The sequence below is a fragment of the Pteropus alecto genome, unplaced genomic scaffold, assembly GCF_000325575.1.
Source record: "Pteropus alecto unplaced genomic scaffold, ASM32557v1 scaffold72, whole genome shotgun sequence".
NCBI classification, from domain to species: Eukaryota; Metazoa; Chordata; class Mammalia; order Chiroptera; family Pteropodidae; genus Pteropus; species Pteropus alecto.
This window is the reverse complement of record NW_006436811.1, coordinates 6,805,499-6,825,186: the sequence shown is the minus strand read 5'-3', so window position 1 is coordinate 6,825,186 and position 19,688 is coordinate 6,805,499. Positions and strand designations below refer to the sequence as shown.

The window sequence follows — 19,688 nt, the reverse complement described above, 5'->3', positions numbered from 1 at the left end:
GGCACACTTAGATAATTATATATATCCTATGAACCAGAAATTTTACTCCTGAGTATTTATGTCAGAGAAACGTCTACAGACGGCCAACGCTGCATGTGGTGGCAAGAAGTTGGAGGCAATCTGCTGTGGGAGTGGATGAATAGATTGATAAGACGAACACAGAGAATTATGTAGAAGTTGGAAGCAAAGAACTAGATAAACACATAGTAATATGAATGATTTTAAAAACAGCGCAGAGTAAAAAAAAAACTACAAAAGAGATGAAATCTAAAACATGCAATTTACGTTTATGTAAAGGAAAAAAATGATACCAATTTTCAAAAATAAGTATTAAAAAAGGATAATACTTAAAATAGCTGCACAGAGAGAAGGAGGAATGGAGATGAACTATGGGAATAAAAAGAATAAATATACAAATTAAAAAGTGATCTTGCAAGGATCAATAATGGTTATGTGTCATAAACTCAGGATTAATTCAGTCTTCTACATTTGCAGTCCAAGCAGAAAACCACAAAGATAAAAATCAGAACAAAACTGTACTAAGCACTATGAGTACAAAAATAATAATATAGTGCTGAATAAGCTTGGCCACTACTATTATTTATTATACACCAGGCATCTGAGAGCTCATGTGTATTGCTTTAATCCTACCAACTCTATTCAGTAAATACTATCATCACTCTTATTTTGTAGGAAATCACGCAATAAAAAGGTAAAGGATTTGCCCCAAAGCACCTGTATCTTAAAGAGTTATGAGGTTTTTTTATTATTATTTTTTTAGGCAAGGCAATCCTTGGTTGACCTCACAGATTGCCAGGAGCTTGTCAGTTTACAATCCCTTATTTTTTATTTTTTACGCCTACAGCACCTGGTCTTCCTGGGTGGTCTCCCATCCAAGTACTAAGTAGACCCTACCCTGCTTAGCTTCCGAGATCAGATGGGATCGGGCTCGTTCAGGGTGGCATAGCCGTAGACATGAGTTATGAGGTTTATATGAGATAACATGTGGAAAGGTCATAGAACAGTGACTGGCACAGGATAAGCATTCAATAAATGTTAGTTATTAATATTAACATAAAATTGCCTAAACTATTTCTTTACTCACCAAGACCTTGGGGTTTAGGACACTGTTTTCCTAGAGGCATGGGCAAGCCCCTGGAGTACATTAGTATACACAGGCAAGGGCTAAAACTGTAGGTTGACTTAGCAAGAGAGAAGGTGTAACTGAAATAACAAAATGGAAGGAGGGGGTGATGGGAAGAGATGGGATTAAGAGCAAAGGTGGAGGGTTCGCTATTGGAAAGAAAAGATTTTCTCGGGACATAGTGTGTTAAGAAGTGTCTCCCAGCTTTCTGAAATCACTATAATTTCTCATAGCTAGTGACTGCTTTACTAGGTCTTACAAAAAATACTGTAAATAACTGTAACTATAAATAACCACACAAAGCAGAAAAACAAGGACTAGGACATTCCTTCTTATGTGACAAACACCACTTGTTAAAGACTATTGCAAATGAATTTATACTTGGTACTATGACACAGTAACAATCAAATTGTAAGACAAATACAATAATTATCAAATAGAAAGATTCCAAAGAAACCAAATTGCCAAAGCAGAGGACTATACAGATATATACACATAAGTATGTTCTTGATTCTCCTTGTCAAACTAGGGAGAAGGATGGAAATCAAGAGCATCAATGTTGGTTCTCAATGGAGCAGAAAACAACTTGGCTAGAAAAAACAATTTAGAACATATATACCTCACAGATGCTAGATTTAAAAAATTGAGCCTATAGAAGCAATTCATCCCTGCCCACCTTTGTCACCCCTTCTTTCAATACTTTTTGACACACAGAAATATATTCACATGTTCCTTCTAAAAAGTTTTCAAAAACTATGCAAGAACATATAACTTATGTTTATGATAAATGTATCAAGTTCGGATTACAAACATCAAAACTTAAATCTTATTTATCTGTAGCTTGAAAGCAAAAAAGTATATAGATAACAAAATTTACACCTGATCTTACCTTTGTAAGATAATCTACTTTCAAATTGTCAATCATCATATTTTTCTGGGATAGCTCTATTTTCAGTAACTGAATATTATGAAGTAGTTCTTTACGTTCAATTAGTTGCCTGGTGATTTTAATTTTACCATCTCGCTCTTCTGATGAGGAAATGTCATCTGTAGGAACTGTTGTTTCTAAACTAATATCTTCGGATTCCAGGGAGCTAGAGACGTTCATTTTTTTTGATGCCTTGGCAATTTTTCGAGACATTATTATTATGGTTCAATTTTCTTCTCCAATTCTATTTCAATTTTCTGTAGTTAAAAAAACATTAATTTAAATGCACACATTCTCTGCGAATAGCATAATGTATGTTAAAGAGATACTAAGGATTCTCTAAGTAAACATTAGGCAATCTGGAGGACCCCAAATCTAAGACAGATTAGTAAATTACTGCTCAGATCAAGCATATTAAACTCACTACATCTGACCATAAACTCAGGCCCTTAGATGATTAAGAAACCCGGTTCCTGCAAGCAGGAATCTTCTTTAAAGGAAACAAAGAAATGTATGAGATAAAGCTCTAAATCACTAGTACCCAGGAATGCTACTAATAAAGGCAGCACATGTTCAAGACTAGAGAAATCACTTCTGACTCGGTCAGGGGAAGGTTATACAAAGACATAACTTTGAGTCTTGAAGGATTTGGAGAGGAGCAGGAAAAAGGAAAATGCATGCAGATGTTAAGGTTAGTATGGAGGTGCCAAAAGTGTAAAACAGAGAAAGATAGCGGTTGTCAGGCTGGGGCAAGTTTTGTGAATCAGTAGTGATTCCCATTTACCGCCCCCTCTCCCCTCGCCCAACACAAACACATATACAACCTTAATAATCAACACTGAAGGGCCCTGAATGTCAAAATGTTTGAAATTTATTCTACAGGCAATGAGGCATCACTCAAGATTCTTAAAAAAGGGAAACGACATAAAAACATTTTTTTTGTAGGCTTGCAGATAGCAGAATGAAAACAAGAGGGTAGAAGAGAAGAACTCAAAAATTCTAAATCAAACTTCCTACTCTTTCACAAAAATTTTTAGCATCTCCTGTGTTTTGATACTACACGAGATAACGAATTACTTATGGTATTACAGATACGTTTTTCTAAACTGAACGATGTGTGAAAGGTAAACGATCAGAATTTTAGCTGGATCGGCTTCTCTCCTTTTCAAAAGGAAAACTGTAAGGAAAGGTGAAATTAAAGACAGGCAACATCATCTGGGTTACAAAGGGTCAGAGACTGAGACTATCCACACGGCATAGGATTCCTTGCCCCACGCGGTATGGGAAGGGACAGCCAAGAGCTACCTCGAAAGCTTCAATTACTCCACGTCGAAGAATGATCAGCCGCCACTGTAAGATGCTGAAGGAGCCTCTAAAGAGCAGCTCGGGTTACAGACCCTCAAAAAGAAATCTCAGGCGGGGGACCGTTAGGACCCGTAACCAGGACAACCATTTCTGCGCCAGGAGAAGGACAGGGGAAGCGGCAGCGTAACGACTTCAGATGTTACAGCCCACGCCACCGGATCTCCGCCCGGATCCGCCCCGGCGCGGGAAGCAACGCATGTTGGGAGCTGGAGTCCAGAGCCGGCCCCGCCCACTTCACAGGCGGAAATGGCTCCAGAGCGCGCCCGTCACCCGGGCTCTTCGCTTTCGCCCAATCCTCGCAGCCCTCAGAGAGCCAACCAACGTCAGTCTCGACGTTTTCCCGCGAGAGATGTTTACTAATATCCTGGAGCGGGAAGGGGCGAACCTCAGGGTTAAGTATTGTTGTACGATAGGGCTCCTTGCTTAACACTTGAGCGCTGTCGGAGACAGGATTCCGCGCCGCGAGGCAAGATGCTGAAGTCCAAGACTTTCTTAAAAAAGACGCGGGCGGGCGGCGTGATGAAAATCGTGCGCGAGCACTACCTGCGGGACGACATCGGCTGCGGTGCGCCCGGGTGCGCGGCCTGTGGCAGTGCGCACGAGGGGCCGGTTCTGGAGCCGCAGCCCCTGGATCCGGCGAGCAGCCTCTGCCCGCAGCCGCACTATTTGCTGCCTGACACCAACGTGCTGTTGCACCAGGTGCGTCGACGGGTGGGCCAACCATGGGAACCGCGGTGCTCCCACCAGGAAAAGGGGGCGTGACAGATAGGGAAACTGAGGCTCGAGGAGATGCGTCTTGGGCAACGTCACGCACTTAGGGAGAGGCATACCTCATCGAACCTTATGCCTCCTGGCCCCCAGGCCGAGGTTCTTTTCCTTGGACGTATTGTTTTTGAGTTCTTGGAGTCGTAAGAACTTTAGATACACTAATTTTCTAACTCCTGGTGTCTCTTCTGCCTTAGATTGTAAGTGTCTGGAGGCCGGGGACCTGGGCTTCTGTGGCCTCCAGCCTGCGACCCCCAGGCAGCTTGTAAGTGCCTACCAACGAAAACTATGTGGGCCAAAGTATTTCTCTATTAATGGACTTAATTTTACGAATATTTGAAATTAGTCTGTTTACATGTGCTTTTCTCTATTAGACCTGAGGGATTTTCTGTAGTAAAATAGCTCATTACCTTAATGTATACTTGGTGGTTTTTTAAAACGGACAGGTTTTATGTTCGACAGAAACCATTTACAAATGAACATAGAAAAAAATTAATTATTCTTCTTCCTTTTCTTTTCCTTTTAAGATTGATGTTCTTGAGGACCCTGCCATCAGGAATGTAATTGTGCTACAAACAGTTCTGCAAGAAGTGAGAAATCGTAGTGCTCCAGTGTATAAACGAATCCGAGATGTGACTAATAACCTGGAGAAGCATTTCTATACATTCACTAACGAGCACCATAGGTAGGGGGGAATTAATGTGAAGTATCAGAAAACCATAAAATTAGCTAAATTTGGGAGAGGGGTCCTGTAATTTGTGACTTCAGAAGATATCTGATTTCATACAAGAGTATTATTTGGATCTTACACAGTTTTACAGAATATAATGCTAAGTACAGCTCATTAAGGTCACGTAGGTATTGATTGGATCAATCTTAGAGCCAAGGTCTCCTGACTCTTGGGTTATAGTAGGTACTTTTATTTCCAAAATGTTTTCATTTTGAATTAATCTTAGTATGAGTTGAGCAATAGAATCTTGGCAGATGAGATTTGTCTAGGTTCTTAGAATACCATATTCTATAAATGGTAAATGTAGGTTAATGAAGTGTAAGTTTTTGAAGGTGGTTTAGATATATAAAGCTGATTTATTCTAAATGGGCTTTTAAAAGTTAATCTAGACCTTATAACTGGTCAAATTGAAGAAGATAAGGTTAAAGAATAGAATTATGTTCCAAATTCAAGACCTTCGTTTGAATATAATATGTGGTTTTAGAAAATAGTTATCACGATATGTAAGTCAACGATGAATCTTAGTATACTTTTATTATAATAGATCAGAAGGCCTCAATCTTGACATTGCTGACATTTTGGACTGGATAATTCTTTATCGTGGGCAGGTCGTCTTATACATCATAGGATGTTTAGCAGCATCCCTGGCTTCTACCCACTAGATGCCAGTGGCAACCCTTCCCCCCTCATCCGCAGCGTTGTAACAGCTCATAATATTTTGGGACATTGTCAAATGTTCCAGGTGAGTGAGGCAAAATTACCCCAGTTGAGACCACTGGATTAGATGGTAGATCTGGTAATGAAATCCCATTGGAATATGCTAATTAAAAATATAATTTCTCAATTTTTCCTTATATTCCAAACTTAAAAAATGTTCTTGTAAAGAACATCAGTAAAGCACTTGTAGACTTCTTATTCTGGTTCCTCCTCGAAATCTAGAAACAAATGTCACTTGTCTTTTAGTGCAGAAAGATCAAGTTTTTATGGAGCATGATCATCAGATCACTAATCAGAGGTTATTTTGTTAGCTTAAGTGTAGTGAATAGAGTTTAGCAATAGTGGGGTTGATAGAAAAAATCTTAGATTTTAGGACACTTGGGCAAATCTCATTTAAAATTCTGTTGCTCAACTTATGCTAAAACCAATTCAAAAATTTATGACAAGGTCTTTGATAAGCTTAAAGCATTAGCAGGCACACTTAATGGTGAGAAATAAAATGATTCTAAAAACTTAATATAAAGTCAAAAAATTTTTAATTGAATGTATTATATTTAAGCACTAGAAGTTGTTATATTGAGTTTTGTTATTCTTAAATTTGGCTTTGAAAAATAGATTTAAAGAAATCAGAATGCTGACATTTGGGAATTCAGAGTAGATAGAATTAGAAGGAGTATGCAGTCATATCTGTATCTGGTTTTACAATCTCTAGAAAGACTGGTTTTTAATTCATGTTTATCATAGATAATTTACATGCATTATATATGATTGTAGAACCATATAATCATAAATCATCTAATATAGCTTTTAGAATTTACTGTTAATCTACAGTTTGAATGAAATCTCATCAGACCTGCAAAGTTATATTATAGTTTTTTCCAACAAACTATTATTTCATGTTCCAACCCAAGTATAAATTCTGATTTTGAATTTTTCTTTTGGTGAAATAAAATTGTTTTAGCTTTAGCTATTCTATTAATAATATGCTTTTCTTTGAGTACATTCCAGAGGAAAAGATACACTATGGACTTTTAAGTTTAATGGTTATTTAGCATTTATGTCCCAAGACTGTTTCTATTGGTTTTCATTTCTTTCTTTTTTAAAAAAATTTTTCTTTCCTTTACATTCAGAGAAACTTATGTGGAACAAAAACAGGGAGAAAATTCTAATGACAGGAATGATAGAGCCATTAGAGTAGCAGCAAAATGGTACAATGAACATTTGAAGAAAATGTCAGCAGAGAATCAGCTGCAAGTTATCTTTATAACAAATGACAAGAAAAACAAAGAGAAAGCCGTAGAAGAAGGAATACCAGCTTTCACATGTAAGTCTAAATGTAGACACTGTTAGTTCACCTTTGTAAATGCATATAAAAATGATCAGGCCCATGACAGGTTCACTTGACTGTATAATATATTCATGGTCCTGTATTACTTCATGTAATTTTTTTTGCATTTTTAAACTTCCCAGCATTTCTAAGGTAGGTGTGTTGTGGTGCCCAGTAGCTAATTTTCCCATCACCATTCAGAATGGCTTAGCAATAAAAGCTCATTGATATGCTTGACTGTGCTTAGACACTACCACATCAACAGTTATGGCCTCCCCCCCCACCCCCCAAAAAAATTGACAGATGTACCATCACAAACAAGATTATTGGTGTTCTTTCACATCTAAAAACAAAAAAGAACACTTGAATTTATCAAGAACAATAAAACTTGTTTTTCAGGTGAAGAATATGTAAAGAGCCTAACTGCTAACCCTGAACTCATAGATCGTCTTGCTTGTTTGTCTGAAGAAGGGGTATGTTTGAGTTTGTTTTATTTTGTTTCTGAACAGTGAAAATATTAAAATAGCCGCTTTGAGTCATTAAATTTAGAATTTGGAATGTTGGTGGGTAAGCTGGAATTGGAATAGGAGCTGGGTTGTAGACAAGAGTGTGTACTAGGTTTATCAAAATGCCATTCCAAAAAGACTTGACTTTCTAAAGAGATGTTTTTTGCCCATATAGCCTCAGCAACCCGGGTAGGGCTAGGAGTAGATATTGGACAAAGAAGTGGCAGGCTGCAGACAGAGCATACAGTTGTAGCATTAATCTCAAAGGAGGAGGGGAGGGAGTCATAATAGGTAGAACAGGAAGGGTAGGAGCCATAAAATGCGGACCTAGAATTTATTCAGTAGGTCACTAGTGTTTGAACTATCTTATAAAGATCTCCCTAAAGGGCTGCTATGAAGAGATAATAGCAGATAGGATTCTGGACTCCCAACCTTACAATGGCAGACTAAAAGAAATTAAGGGTGTATGAAAGTGTACCTGAGAGGGATGGGGGAGGATGATCAGAAATGTTATTTATTTGAAGTAACATCTCAGCACTCTTACTGATATGTAAGATGATGCTCTGTATCAAGGGCAAGATTAGAGGCAGACAGATGAGTAAAAGGATTACTGCAATAGCAGATATGAGAGGGTATGTTATGGGAATCATTTAACTTTGTGAACCCTCATTTCCTTAGATGTAATGTTTGTTTAGTGATCACGACTTCCTAGTGTTGTTATGAAGATTGAATGAGATAACAGCAGTGATATTAATAAACTATCTAGCACATAGCCAGGGTAAATGTACCATTCCAAATGGCAGCTGTTGTTATTGTAGTTTTATGTAATAGAACATTATACATACATCCAGTGTTTACCGTATTTTTCTCATTACTGCTTGCCTTCAACCAGCTACTTTACAAAACTAAATGGAAGTGAGAAAATAAAATCTGGGCTCAATTTTTGTAATACAGATTTAGGATTGCCCTTCTAATACGTAGTCACTAGTGACATGTGGTGTTTAAATTTAATTCAAATTAAGAATTCATTTACTCAGTTCCATTTTTCACTTTTAAAGTGCACAAAAGCCACTTGTGCCCAGTGGCTACCATATTGACATCACAAAAGGAGTAGTCCCTTCATCAGAAAATTGTTTTAAATAGCACTGATCTAGAAGAAAAAACGAGAAGTAACATTGGTAAGATGTGGTATTTGATTAAGTACTATGGTAAGGTAAGTGTAGGATATAGTAAAATGACAATTTTGTTGTATTATATATGTTCCTCAAATTCACTTTGCCATGCAGTATCATGTAATGAAAACAGCTTATGGGGAAACGTAGTTAGGGGCACATACCCCAAAACTTCATGAAGTTGTGGAAAGAGAGTATCTAAATTTGGACAGAAGGTTCTTGTACTAGATGAAGATGGCAAGGCTCATAACACACTTGGTGATCTGAGGTAACTGATAGATGTTTGAGAGGCTATGTATGTGTTTTGTGGATTCCTATGCAGCTTGGTTCAGCTGGTGCAGTTTTCTGCATTCACCTAGTATATTCTAATCTGTCAGTTGCATTGCGACAGTTTCTGTTTTCGAAACAGTAGAACTGACTATACTTAGTCAGGGTACCTAACCCAGGTTTGGGGTGTCAGGGCTTCTCAACAGAAGAAATATCTATGCCGAGATATGAAAGCTGCTAACTAAGCAAATTTGCTTTGAGACAGGATCATTTTAGCTATATTATGTAAAGGAGTTAGCCATGGTAATAATTAGGGGAAGAGCATTTTGTGCAGAGGAAACAGCAAGTTCAAAGTCTCTGAGGTTAGAATAAGTTGGTAAGATCAAGGAACAACTAAAAGTGTTGGGATAGAGCGAGCAAAGGAGAAAATGTTAGTAATGAAGTTAGAACTGTAGGTAGGGTCCAGGTCGTGTAGTATGTAATAAATAATGGGAAAATATTGGATTTTAGTTCACTGGACCTGGACAGCTGTTGAGCAAGGGAATAATGTGATCTATCTGGCTGCTCTAAGAATAGATTAGAAGCAACATCCCCCAGGTAGGAGGATATTTTAGTACTTCAGTAGAGAGAAAACAGAAAATTGGACCACGGTAGTAGCAGTAAAGGTAGTGGGAAGTACTCAGATATTGGCTGTATTTTGTAGATATATGTTTTAGGAGTTGGTGATGGATTAGATGGGACTGTGAGGAATATGGGTGACTCTAGGTAAATAGAATGGTGACCCCCTTCATCTGGTAGAGATGGGACTGTGAGGAATATGGGTGACTCTAGGTCTTTTACCTAAGCAACTAGATAAATAGTATTTCTTTATTTCTACCAGATGAAGGGGGAAGCAGGATCAGGTGGAAAATTGCAAGTCTAATTTTAGACGTTTTCATTTTGAAATACCCATTAGAGCTCAAGCAGCTTTATAGTTTGACTAGTTTGGTATACAAATCTGTAGCTCTTGAGGCGGGTTATGACTAGACATGACAGATTTGGAAGTCATCAACATACAGATAATATATAAAATTGTAAGACCAAATGAACTTATCTGGGGCGGGAATAGACCAATCTGTTTTTTTTTTGTTTTTTGTTTTTTTAAAGCTATAATTCACATACCATATAACCCATCCATTTACAATGTATAATTTTTATATATTCGCAGAATTCTGCACTGTCACCATGATCTAATTTTAGAATGTTTTCTTCCCCTGTTGAAGAAACTTCATATCCATTACGACTTGATCCCAATCTCCCCCTGAAACGCCCTTACTCCAGCCCTAAGCAACCACTAATTTCTCTATCTATAAATTTGCCTCTTCTGAACATTTAATATAAAGGGAATAATGCAATATATGGTCTTTGCGACTGGTTTTTCTCAGAATATTTTCACGGTTTTCCCATGTTGTAGCATATATCAATACTTCATTTGTTTTTATTGCTGAATAACATTCTAGTGTATGGTATGCCACATTTTATTTATACATGTACCAGTTAATGGACATGTTCGTTCTCACTTAGGGGCTATTATGAAGAATGCTGCTATGAACATTTGTATACAAGTTTTTGTGTGGACGTATCTTTTCATTTCTCTTTGGTATATACCTACGTATGTATATAAGTGGATTTACTGAGTCATAGGATAATTTTATGTTTAACTTTTGAGAAACTGCCAAACTGTTTTCCAAGGTGGCTGTGCTAGTTTACATTCCCATCAGCAATATATAAGGGTTCCAGTTTCTCCATGTCATCACCGATACATGTTTTTGTCTGTCTTTGATTATAGCTATCCCAGTGGGTGTCAGGTGATATCTAATTGTGGTTTTGATTCACATTTCTCTAATGACTAATGGTGCTGAACATTTTTTTCATGAACTTTTTGGCCACACACACACACGTATGTGTGTTTGTGTCTTTGGAGAAATGTGTATTCAAATCCTTTGCCCATTTTTTTGTTGAGTTATTTGTCTTTTTATAGAGTTGTAAGGTCCCTTTAAATATTCTGGATATAAGACTGTTATCAGATATATGGATTTGCAGCTATTTCTCCTAGGCACACTTTTTTTGTAAAGGATCAGATAGTACATTTTTTTAGCTTTGCAGGCTGAATGGTCTCTGTCGCAAGTTCTCAGTCTCTGCTTTTGTAGTGCAGAAGCAGCCATCAACAATAGATAAATGATTGAGTGTGAATGTGTTGCAGTAAAACTTTATTTCTCAAATACAGGCAGTGGCTTGGACTTGGCACATGGAATTTAGTTTGCCTAGCCCTGACCTAGGGGAGTGAGTATAGTTAGTAAAGAAGAGGTCCAAGGGCTGAGGCCTTGGGCACTCCAACATTTAAAAGTCAGGAACATGAGGGGAACCAACAAAGGAGATAGAAGAGGAAAACTGGGTGAGTGTGAAATTCTTGGAAGCGAAGTACAGAAAATGTTTTAAAGACAAGAGGGTGTCCATCTGTGTCAGATATTAACTGGTAAATCAAATTAATGAGGACTGATGATTGGATTTAGCATCATGACAGTTTTGAGGACCTGTCCAGTTTAGTCCGAAGTCTGACTAGAATAGATGGAAAAATGGAAAGAGAGAAGTTACGGTTGTAACACTTTCAGTGCTATAATGGAGAGAAATGAGTGGTATTTGAAGAACAAGTGGGATCAAGAGTATTTTTGTTTGCTTTTTTAAAAGATGGGAGGAAATAACAAGAAAATAAATGTAGATAATGAAAGGAAAACAGCCTATCATTGAGCCTTGTGACACATTTAGAGATCAGGAACAGGAGATCAGAACAGGAACAGGAAACTAATCAATGAAATAGGACAGAAACCAAAGGATTAATGATTCGAATGCTGATGTGTCTCAGAGAAGGAAAGATCTCTTTTTTTTGAAAAATCATATTTTAAAATTCTGGTAAAACTAAGAATGGAGCATTGAATTTGCTAAGACATTATAAGTGACCTTGACAGTAATGGTTTAGTTGAGTAAGGATGACACTCAACTAGTGCATTCATGAGAGAGTATAGGTGAAGAAGTAGATACACAGCTATTCTAGAGCATACCTCTGCGGCATTTTGGTATGAAGTGCAGAGGATCCAGCCACTGTCTGAAGGAGACCTGAATTTTATTTAGTTATTAATAGATCATATTATGTTTATATGATGGTGAGAATGTTAACAATAGAGAAGAAAATTACGCCTGAAACTTACTGGATTTCGTTAACCAGTGTCACCATAATTAAAATAAACAAACAAACAAACTAAGAAAATAAATCTTAAGGAAAAAACGTATGATTCAAGAGAGAGAAGATAATTACAGGAAAAGTTCTTGAATAAAGGAAAGGAGATGGTTTGTAGTACCCAACTGAAAGAACAAACATTCTATTCACTGTTACAGGAGAGAGAGCTGAGGTTTTGATGTAGGTGCAAGTGGGTGGGCAGATTTGGTGAGAAGATGAAGGTGGGTCTCTACTGATTGCTTCTTGTTCTCAGTATGGAGATTGAGGTCGCCCCCCCACCCCCCTGCTGAGAATGGGGAAGGAAGACAGGGAAGTTAGGGAGTTAAGCAAAAAAAGAGGAAGGTACAAAGTATTCTCCTTAGAAGGTGGAAATAGAGCAGGAAATGAAAGAAGCCATGCAGTCAGGATTTTGGATATTGAAGTCACTGAGAATCCTGATAGATCTTATGATAGATCTAAAGCAGTTCCCAGCCTACCTGTATCTTATATCCTTAGCTGTTTAAAATAGCCAAAATAAAAATAGTATTTCTTGTGCTTTCAGTAGCCACAGTCTTTTTTCATGAAATCGAGGCTTCAAATTAGCTTTCCTGTAGCTACCTGCCCACTTACATACACATCTTCATTTTGGGAGGCCTGGGGTGAGAGTTGGTATGCAGAGTTGCTTAGTGACGTACGTCTGTGGCTAAACCCTAAATGTAAGGAAATTGAAATGTTTGTGTAAGTTGCCCTAAGAATAGAAAGCACTTTTTTTCTCACTGTGCTATATTCTTATTCATGAAGTTATATATACCATAATGTGGATGGTTTTTTAAAAAACTACCTGATTGTGATAATAGTTACATATTGAGTATATGGAAGACTTTACATACTAACTGCATCTTTTGGTTTGCTTATTTCACAGAATGAAATAGAAAGTGGAAAAATAATATTTTTGGAGCATCTTCCCTTAAGTAAGCTACAACAAGGCATAAAATCTGGTACATATCTTCAAGGAACATTTAGAGCCAGCAGGGAAAATTACTTAGAAGCTACAGTATGGATTCATGGAGACGCTGAAGAAAATAAAGAGGCAAGTGTGTAAATAAATGCCTTATACACTAATACTCTTTCTGTTCATTATTTTCTTTGATAAGTGCTTAAAATTTTGTATGAGAATTTAAATTTGCTTTAACTACCCTGTCAGCTTGAAGGCTGATATGTGGGAGGTATAGATAATAGAACTAATCACTTGTTTAGAAAACCACTTATTGAAGAAAAGAACTTTCTATTAACCTACTTTTAAGGAACAAAAATCTAGTCAAGTAATAAAACAGGATGCTTCTATTTTATGTATTATGACCAGTTATGGGAAATACTGTTTATATAACGTGTAATTGCTCCAGAGGGCTTTACACCCTTTCAAGTGAATAGCAGTTATTTTGAACATGCTTACTATTTGCCAGGCACTCTTCTATTTTGCATGCTGTGTTTCCTTTAATCTTCAATCCAGCCTAGAGAAGTAGGTACTCTTTTTTCATTTTACCAGTCAGGACCCTGAGATTTAGTGAGGTTAAGAAATTTTCTCAAGGTCTCTTTGTACTACTGTTACAGCAGAACCATGAACACAACCCATATTTTCTGACCTTGTTTTGTCTCTTTGATAATGAGAAATTAAGAGTGTGGAGTAAAGGGGCACCAAGGAGGAAAAAATATAAAGGAGGATAAATAGAGATACATAGCGACATTCAGAATATATCTAAACTTGTTAGGGAACCTTCTCATTCTTACATTGCTGTTAAAAATAACTGGGCACATGGCATTTCCTGTTTTACACAGATAATCTTACAAGGACTTAAAAATTTAAACCGAGCTATTCATGAAGACATTGTGGCCGTGGAGCTTCTCCCCAAGAATCAGTGGGTAGCACCATCTTCTGTGGTTTTACATGATGAAGGTCAGAATGAAGATGATGTGGAGAAAGAAGAGGAAAGAGAACGCATTGTATGAAACCAAGCAGGTTTTAATTTTTGTCTGTGTAGCTTTGTATAATTAATATGTTAGCTTTGGAGAAAATGAAACATTTCATTGCTTTCAGGTATATTGAACAAAATTATGGTTCTGTAGGTTTAATACATGTCATACACAAAGTTAATATTTTCCCTTTAAGTGTTTAGTCTTAAATTAATGTCTTATTTTGCTCAGTAAATGAATTTAAATACAAAAAAATTGTTAACTTGTGTATAAAACTTAAACTCTGACATTCAGGTACATGATCTGTCGGAATGAATGAGGTTTAAGTAAATATCGATTAAATTTTTCTGAAATGCTTTTATGTAATGTTAAAATTCCCTTAGCATACTAGATATACTTCTGGGCCCTTATATTTGAGTGTGTTTAAAAATTCCTTCTCTGTTACTGTATTTGTTATGAAGAGAATGCTTTTAGTTGTTTCTTATAGCCAAAGTCTACCTGATGTGACCTATTTATTTCTCTATTTTAGAATTATAAAAGTAATATAAATATTTGGAACTCATACAACGTTAGTAGTTCTTTTTCTGTGAATTATATTCACCGCTCTGGAGTCTTATTGTGACATTATCTGTGCAGAGTGTAGGACATAGGAGAGTGTTAGGGGTCACATACTGTAAGATCCTTCTGCTGTTTCCATAAGAAATACTCTTTATTTTGAAAAAGGAAGCAACTTTAAAAATACTACTTTTTTTTAGTGTATTAATAAATGCCACATAGCTAATTAGTACAAACTAGTACTAAAGTCCTAGTCTATGAATTCCCAGACCTGTGTGTGTTAGTAAATCCTAATATTAAAAATGAAAAGAGTTGAATTCTGACATACTTATTCAGTTACATTTATTTTTTTCAATTAGCTGTTTTCGCATTCCTTTATTATTATGGAACTATTTCTGTGGTTTGGTTTGACATGCTCTTGCTTAGAATTTTGAAGCATCAATATTCTGTACTTTTATGTCATAATTTAGTGCCTGAAAATATTAGTAGCATATTCATATTCTCATTATGAAGGGAAATTGTGTCATTATACTTAGAAATAACTGGAGATTTTTTTTTTAAATCTCAGCTTAAGACTGTTGTAAATGAAAAAATGTTGAAGCCTACAGGCAGAGTTGTAGGAATAATAAAAAGGAATTGGAGACCGTATTGTGGCATGCTTTCTAAGTCTGATATCAAAGAGGTGAGTAGAGAGCATACTGCTATGTAATAAAAAATGATACATATTTAATACAACTTACAGCCCCCGTTTGCCCCCACCCCAATTTTGTATGTATGTGAAATCTTTTTTCCTAATTTTCTCTAGTCAAGAAGACATCTTTTTACACCTGCTGATAAGAGAATTCCTCGAATTCGGATAGAAACCAGACAAGCTTCTACATTAGAAGGACAGAGAATTATTGTTGCTATCGATGGATGGCCCAGAAATTCCAGATACCCAAATGTAAGTTTGAATTATTAATTTTATTTTAGATGATATCATTTAAAATTTAGAAATAAAATTGCTTTTTTCAGTGGAATTAGAATCTGCTTATGTTATAAAATTTATATTGAAATTTAAGAGTATTTCACACAGGTACCTGATAAGTACTGTACATCCAATTTGAAATTAATCTTATGAAATTCCAATGTAAATCATTTGGTTACTTTTATTCAGAATTCCAAATAAATAACTTCTATTGATAGGAACTACAAAAATGGTGTTTGATACCTAAGTAAACGTTAATAAGCAGATTTTGAAGCTACTGTATTTGAAGCACAATGAAACTTGGAACTAATCGGAAATAAACAGATACTTTGTTAAATAAGTGCTTAGGCCTTCATTAAGTCTCCATCATAAATACTTGAGGATTCTCATCATTATTTAATTTACCAAGACGTCATTTTTAAGAAGTGGTTTTGCATACATACTAAGGTGATATGTAAATGCACAAGAACTTAATGTGAAAATAAAATACAAATTATCAAATAAAGTTATAAAATACACCTTTTTAATAACACCTTTTTGGCTTTAGGGACACTTTGTGAAAAATTTAGGTGAAGTTGGAGATAAAGAGACTGAAACAGAAGTTTTGTTACTTGAGCATGACGTTCCCCATCAGCCTTTTTCACAGGCTGTTCTTAGCTTTCTACCAAAGATGCCCTGGAGCATTACTGAAAAGGTAAGTCGGAAAGAATTCTTAGTGACTTTATAAATTACTATATCTGAGCGAATTTTCTTTGATTTCCGTATTTTTAAATATGTAGAAACCATAGTCCCTTTCTTTTCTGTATTTAGTTAGGTACAGTACTCTTAGGTATTACAGAAATCACTTGCACTGAAAGATACTTTTTTCTAGAGGACTGACACTAGCTTATGTCAAATTTTTCAAAGGCAAGGGAACCACAAGTAATGTCTGGTTATTAAGAAATAAGATAAGGTTTTCATTTTTATATTTTTGTATAGGTAATGTCGATTTCATAAGAGCAGTGTTGCATTTGTACTACCCAAACAACTTTTTATTTCTTAATCATGTGGCATCTTCTAGGACATGAAAAACCGGGAAGATCTGAGACATCTGTGTGTTTGTAGTGTGGATCCACCGGGATGTACTGATATAGATGATGCTCTGCATTGTAGAGAACTTGAAAATGGAAATTTGGAGGTATTCATATTGTACTTTCATTCTTATCTGTATAGTTTTGTTCTTGAGTTTATTTTCTCTTGATCTATTGTAGAATTTGTGACTTATTTGTGCCAAGTATAGTCAGTTGTAGCTACGGAGACTGATGGGCATTTATCAAAAAATGAAATGGTAAATATGACTGAGTTTTTTCAGTTTATCTGAGTTTCTTCTCATAAAAACTCTTTATCCATTTCAGCATGTTAACATTCTTTTATTTTTATCTTTTTAAGGTCGGTGTTCATATTGCTGATGTTAGCCATTTTATTAGGCCAGGAAATGCTTTGGATCAGGAATCAGCTAGAAGAGGAACAACTGTGTATCTTTGTGAAAAGGTAAATGTATTAAATTTAAAATGGAATTTTGATCTATGCTTAAAACTTTCATTTTATTTTTAATGATACCATCATCTGAGGTGTTTTCTAAGGAAAGGACGACGTCAGTATTCAGTGAAATTTGATGAGTAACTATTTTGTTAATTGTGAACAGTTTGTAAAAATCGTGGGCACTTTTGGATTCTTGAAGAGTCACAGTTTACATAAACTAGCTAAAAGACTAATACATAGAATAAAGTGGCCTTATATCAGTGAAAATATTGCAGTGTTTTTTGTTATCGAGTGGCCCAAAATAACAAGTAGATGTTGTTGATATAAATTGTTGTGTAGCTTTTAACTTACTATTTATGAGTAGCAAATTAAAAATGTATTTTCTGTTTTTTTATAAAGTTAAGTCATAAGTCTACTCAAGTATTGTCCCATAAACTTACAGAGAAAAATTGTGAAAGTAGAGGAGAAAGTTAAGCTTAGTCTGTTATAAATTCATTGTTTATGTAGCTTTTTTCCCATAAAAATTCAGTGACTGTCTTTTTTAGTACTTTTAAAACACCACAGGGCTTATGTTAAGTCTTAGAGAAGAGGCCAGTTGTAGAGCTAGTAGGGCTTCTGTTGGCATCTGGTACAAATTTTCTAGAACAGAGATTTCAGACTTCATAGGACACCTAGGTGGTTAGTGAAGACACTTAAATTTAGATCCGCTGACATGAAGTCCAGGTTTCTTTTATTGCTTCCTTTTTGTAACAGTTTTGTGTAAGGACCTTTCTAGAAATATATAATTTTTATTACATGTTTTCTCAATTCCAATTTTAAAGACCAAAATATTCCTTTTTCTTTTTCCTTGTTAAAGTAATGCTATATGAGGATGAAACCACAAATAAATTTATGGATATAGCTGAGTAATCTTTGACTCTTTTTATCTGTTGCAGAGGATTGACATGGTTCCGGAGCTGCTCAGCTCTAACCTATGTTCCTTAAGGTGTAATGTTGACAGGTATTTATGCATGCTTTTTAATAAGAACATAGTAGTTAACTACTTTAACTGATTCCCATTAACAAATACTATTTTCCCCATAGGCTGGCATTTTCATGTATTTGGGAAATGAATCACAATGCTGAAATCCTAAAAACAAGGTTTACCAAAAGTGCCATTAATTCAAAGGTTAGTTTCATAGTTAATATTTAATGTTTAAAATTTTTGATACTTTTAACACTATTCTAGATTGTTTTGAGAAAGTTAGGCTTATTAAGAAATTTTCTCCAGTGTTGCAGTAAAATCTAGTTTTTTCGCATTTATCTGCTTAAGTCTTAATGTTGATTGTAAATGAGTTTATGTAGCAGTTGTCCTATATTCAGAAACTTATAAAGCCTATATATATACTTAAGAAGACCAGATGAGAGTTAATGAACCAGAAATCATAGGTGCAGAGTATACATACTATAGCTAGGAATCTCTCTTTTGATAATGATTTTTAGGTTTTCCAAAATCATGAATTTTATGTAGTGGAAATATGAGAATGTAGTCAACCAGCTTTTATGATTTATAAGCAGTGTTAACATATGGTTTCTATTTTAGGCTTCTCTTACGTATGCTGAAGCTCAGATGAGAATTGATTCAGCGTCCATGAATGATGATATTACCGTTAGTCTCCGTGGACTAAATAAATTAGCTAAAATTTTGAAAAAAAGAAGAATCGAAAAAGGGTACATTTCAAAAAATATCTATTAAGTTATTTCTTAATTCATTTATCTTGTGTTAAGATAACTTATTAACTCAAGTGTTTTATCATGGACAACGAGGAATTATGTAATAGTTTGAACAGAGACATCATCCTACTTCTTCTAGCTACCTTTTGAGTATTAGTACCCTGATTCTGGAGTGATGTTTGTTTAGGAGTTCTGTTCTTGTAATTTGTTGTCTTAAAACCTGATATGTTTGAGTTAAAAATCTTAAATTTTAAAAAGGCAAGAATTCCTTAAGACTTTTCTATGGGTTCTTTTTAATTTTAATTAGAAATGAGTTTCCAGATTAAACATTGGTTTTCAATTTAAGTTAATGTAGAGGAAGTTCTTGCACTTTAGAGTTGGAAGAGGTTTTAGAGATTTTTTTCAGTCTGACACCTATGTTTTTTAAATGATTAAAAGTTACAGTCTTCCCAAAGATCTAATAGCTAGTGGTGGATTCACGTCTTTTAGCTATTAAATCATGGCATTTGCCTAATTACAAAAGGTATAAGGAGCGTCCAGGTACCCAAACTTGTTGAAGTAAAGTAGTTAAAAGAAATTTGGTTCTTGAAAGACATCATCTGGGTTCCCAGGCCTGTCCAGGGGTAGGATCACAAGCAGTTACTAAAAGTATTTTTGTTGGAGAATGCAAACTCTATAGCTAAGATGCGCCTATTAAAATTAAAAATTTAGTTCCTGTGTTGCACTAACCACATTTCAAATGCTCAGTAGCCACATGTGGCTAGTGACTACCACATTACAGTGCGGA

General features: G+C 35.6%; 2 protein-coding genes and 1 pseudogene across 7 annotated transcripts in view; 1 reads left to right on the top strand and 2 right to left on the bottom strand.

Moving 5' to 3' along the window:
* The window catches only part of PIBF1 (progesterone immunomodulatory binding factor 1), a 149,730-nt gene extending 146,114 nt beyond the window's left edge, over positions 1–3,616 (bottom strand). For 3 of the 5 annotated variants that reach the window (XR_003046885.1, XM_015590851.2, XM_025048174.1), the window contains exons 1-2: positions 3,288–3,615; positions 2,034–2,329 (exon numbers count right to left, since the gene is read on the bottom strand). Coding sequence is in view for 4 of the 5 variants with exons in the window: in XM_015590851.2 (XP_015446337.1) it covers positions 2,034–2,285 (252 nt within the window). In the remaining variant the exon portion in view is untranslated. Of the gene's footprint in view, positions 1–2,033; positions 2,330–3,287 lie in introns of all 5 variants that reach the window. The other 2 variants (XM_025048173.1, XM_006913785.3) reach the window with 2 other exon arrangements.
* Positions 857–975, bottom strand: LOC112481496 (annotated as a pseudogene).
* A 259-nt stretch (positions 3,617–3,875) lies between the features above and the next one.
* Positions 3,876–19,688, top strand: part of DIS3 (DIS3 homolog, exosome endoribonuclease and 3'-5' exoribonuclease) — a 26,856-nt gene continuing 11,043 nt past the window's right edge. Inside the window, exons 1-14 of one of the 2 annotated variants that reach the window (XM_006913784.3) lie at positions 3,876–4,136; positions 4,730–4,887; positions 6,780–6,973; positions 7,376–7,449; positions 13,097–13,264; positions 14,011–14,175; positions 15,269–15,382; positions 15,506–15,643; positions 16,215–16,361; positions 16,728–16,844; positions 17,096–17,197; positions 18,124–18,188; positions 18,272–18,356; positions 18,771–18,898. In XM_006913784.3, the coding sequence (XP_006913846.1) occupies positions 3,909–4,136; positions 4,730–4,887; positions 6,780–6,973; positions 7,376–7,449; positions 13,097–13,264; positions 14,011–14,175; positions 15,269–15,382; positions 15,506–15,643; positions 16,215–16,361; positions 16,728–16,844; positions 17,096–17,197; positions 18,124–18,188; positions 18,272–18,356; positions 18,771–18,898 (1,883 nt within the window). In that variant the 5' untranslated portion in view covers positions 3,876–3,908. Of the gene's footprint in view, positions 4,137–4,399; positions 4,468–4,729; positions 4,888–6,779; positions 6,974–7,375; positions 7,450–13,096; positions 13,265–14,010; positions 14,176–15,268; positions 15,383–15,505; positions 15,644–16,214; positions 16,362–16,727; positions 16,845–17,095; positions 17,198–18,123; positions 18,189–18,271; positions 18,357–18,770; positions 18,899–19,688 lie in introns of both variants that reach the window. The other variant, XM_015590897.2, reaches the window with a different exon arrangement.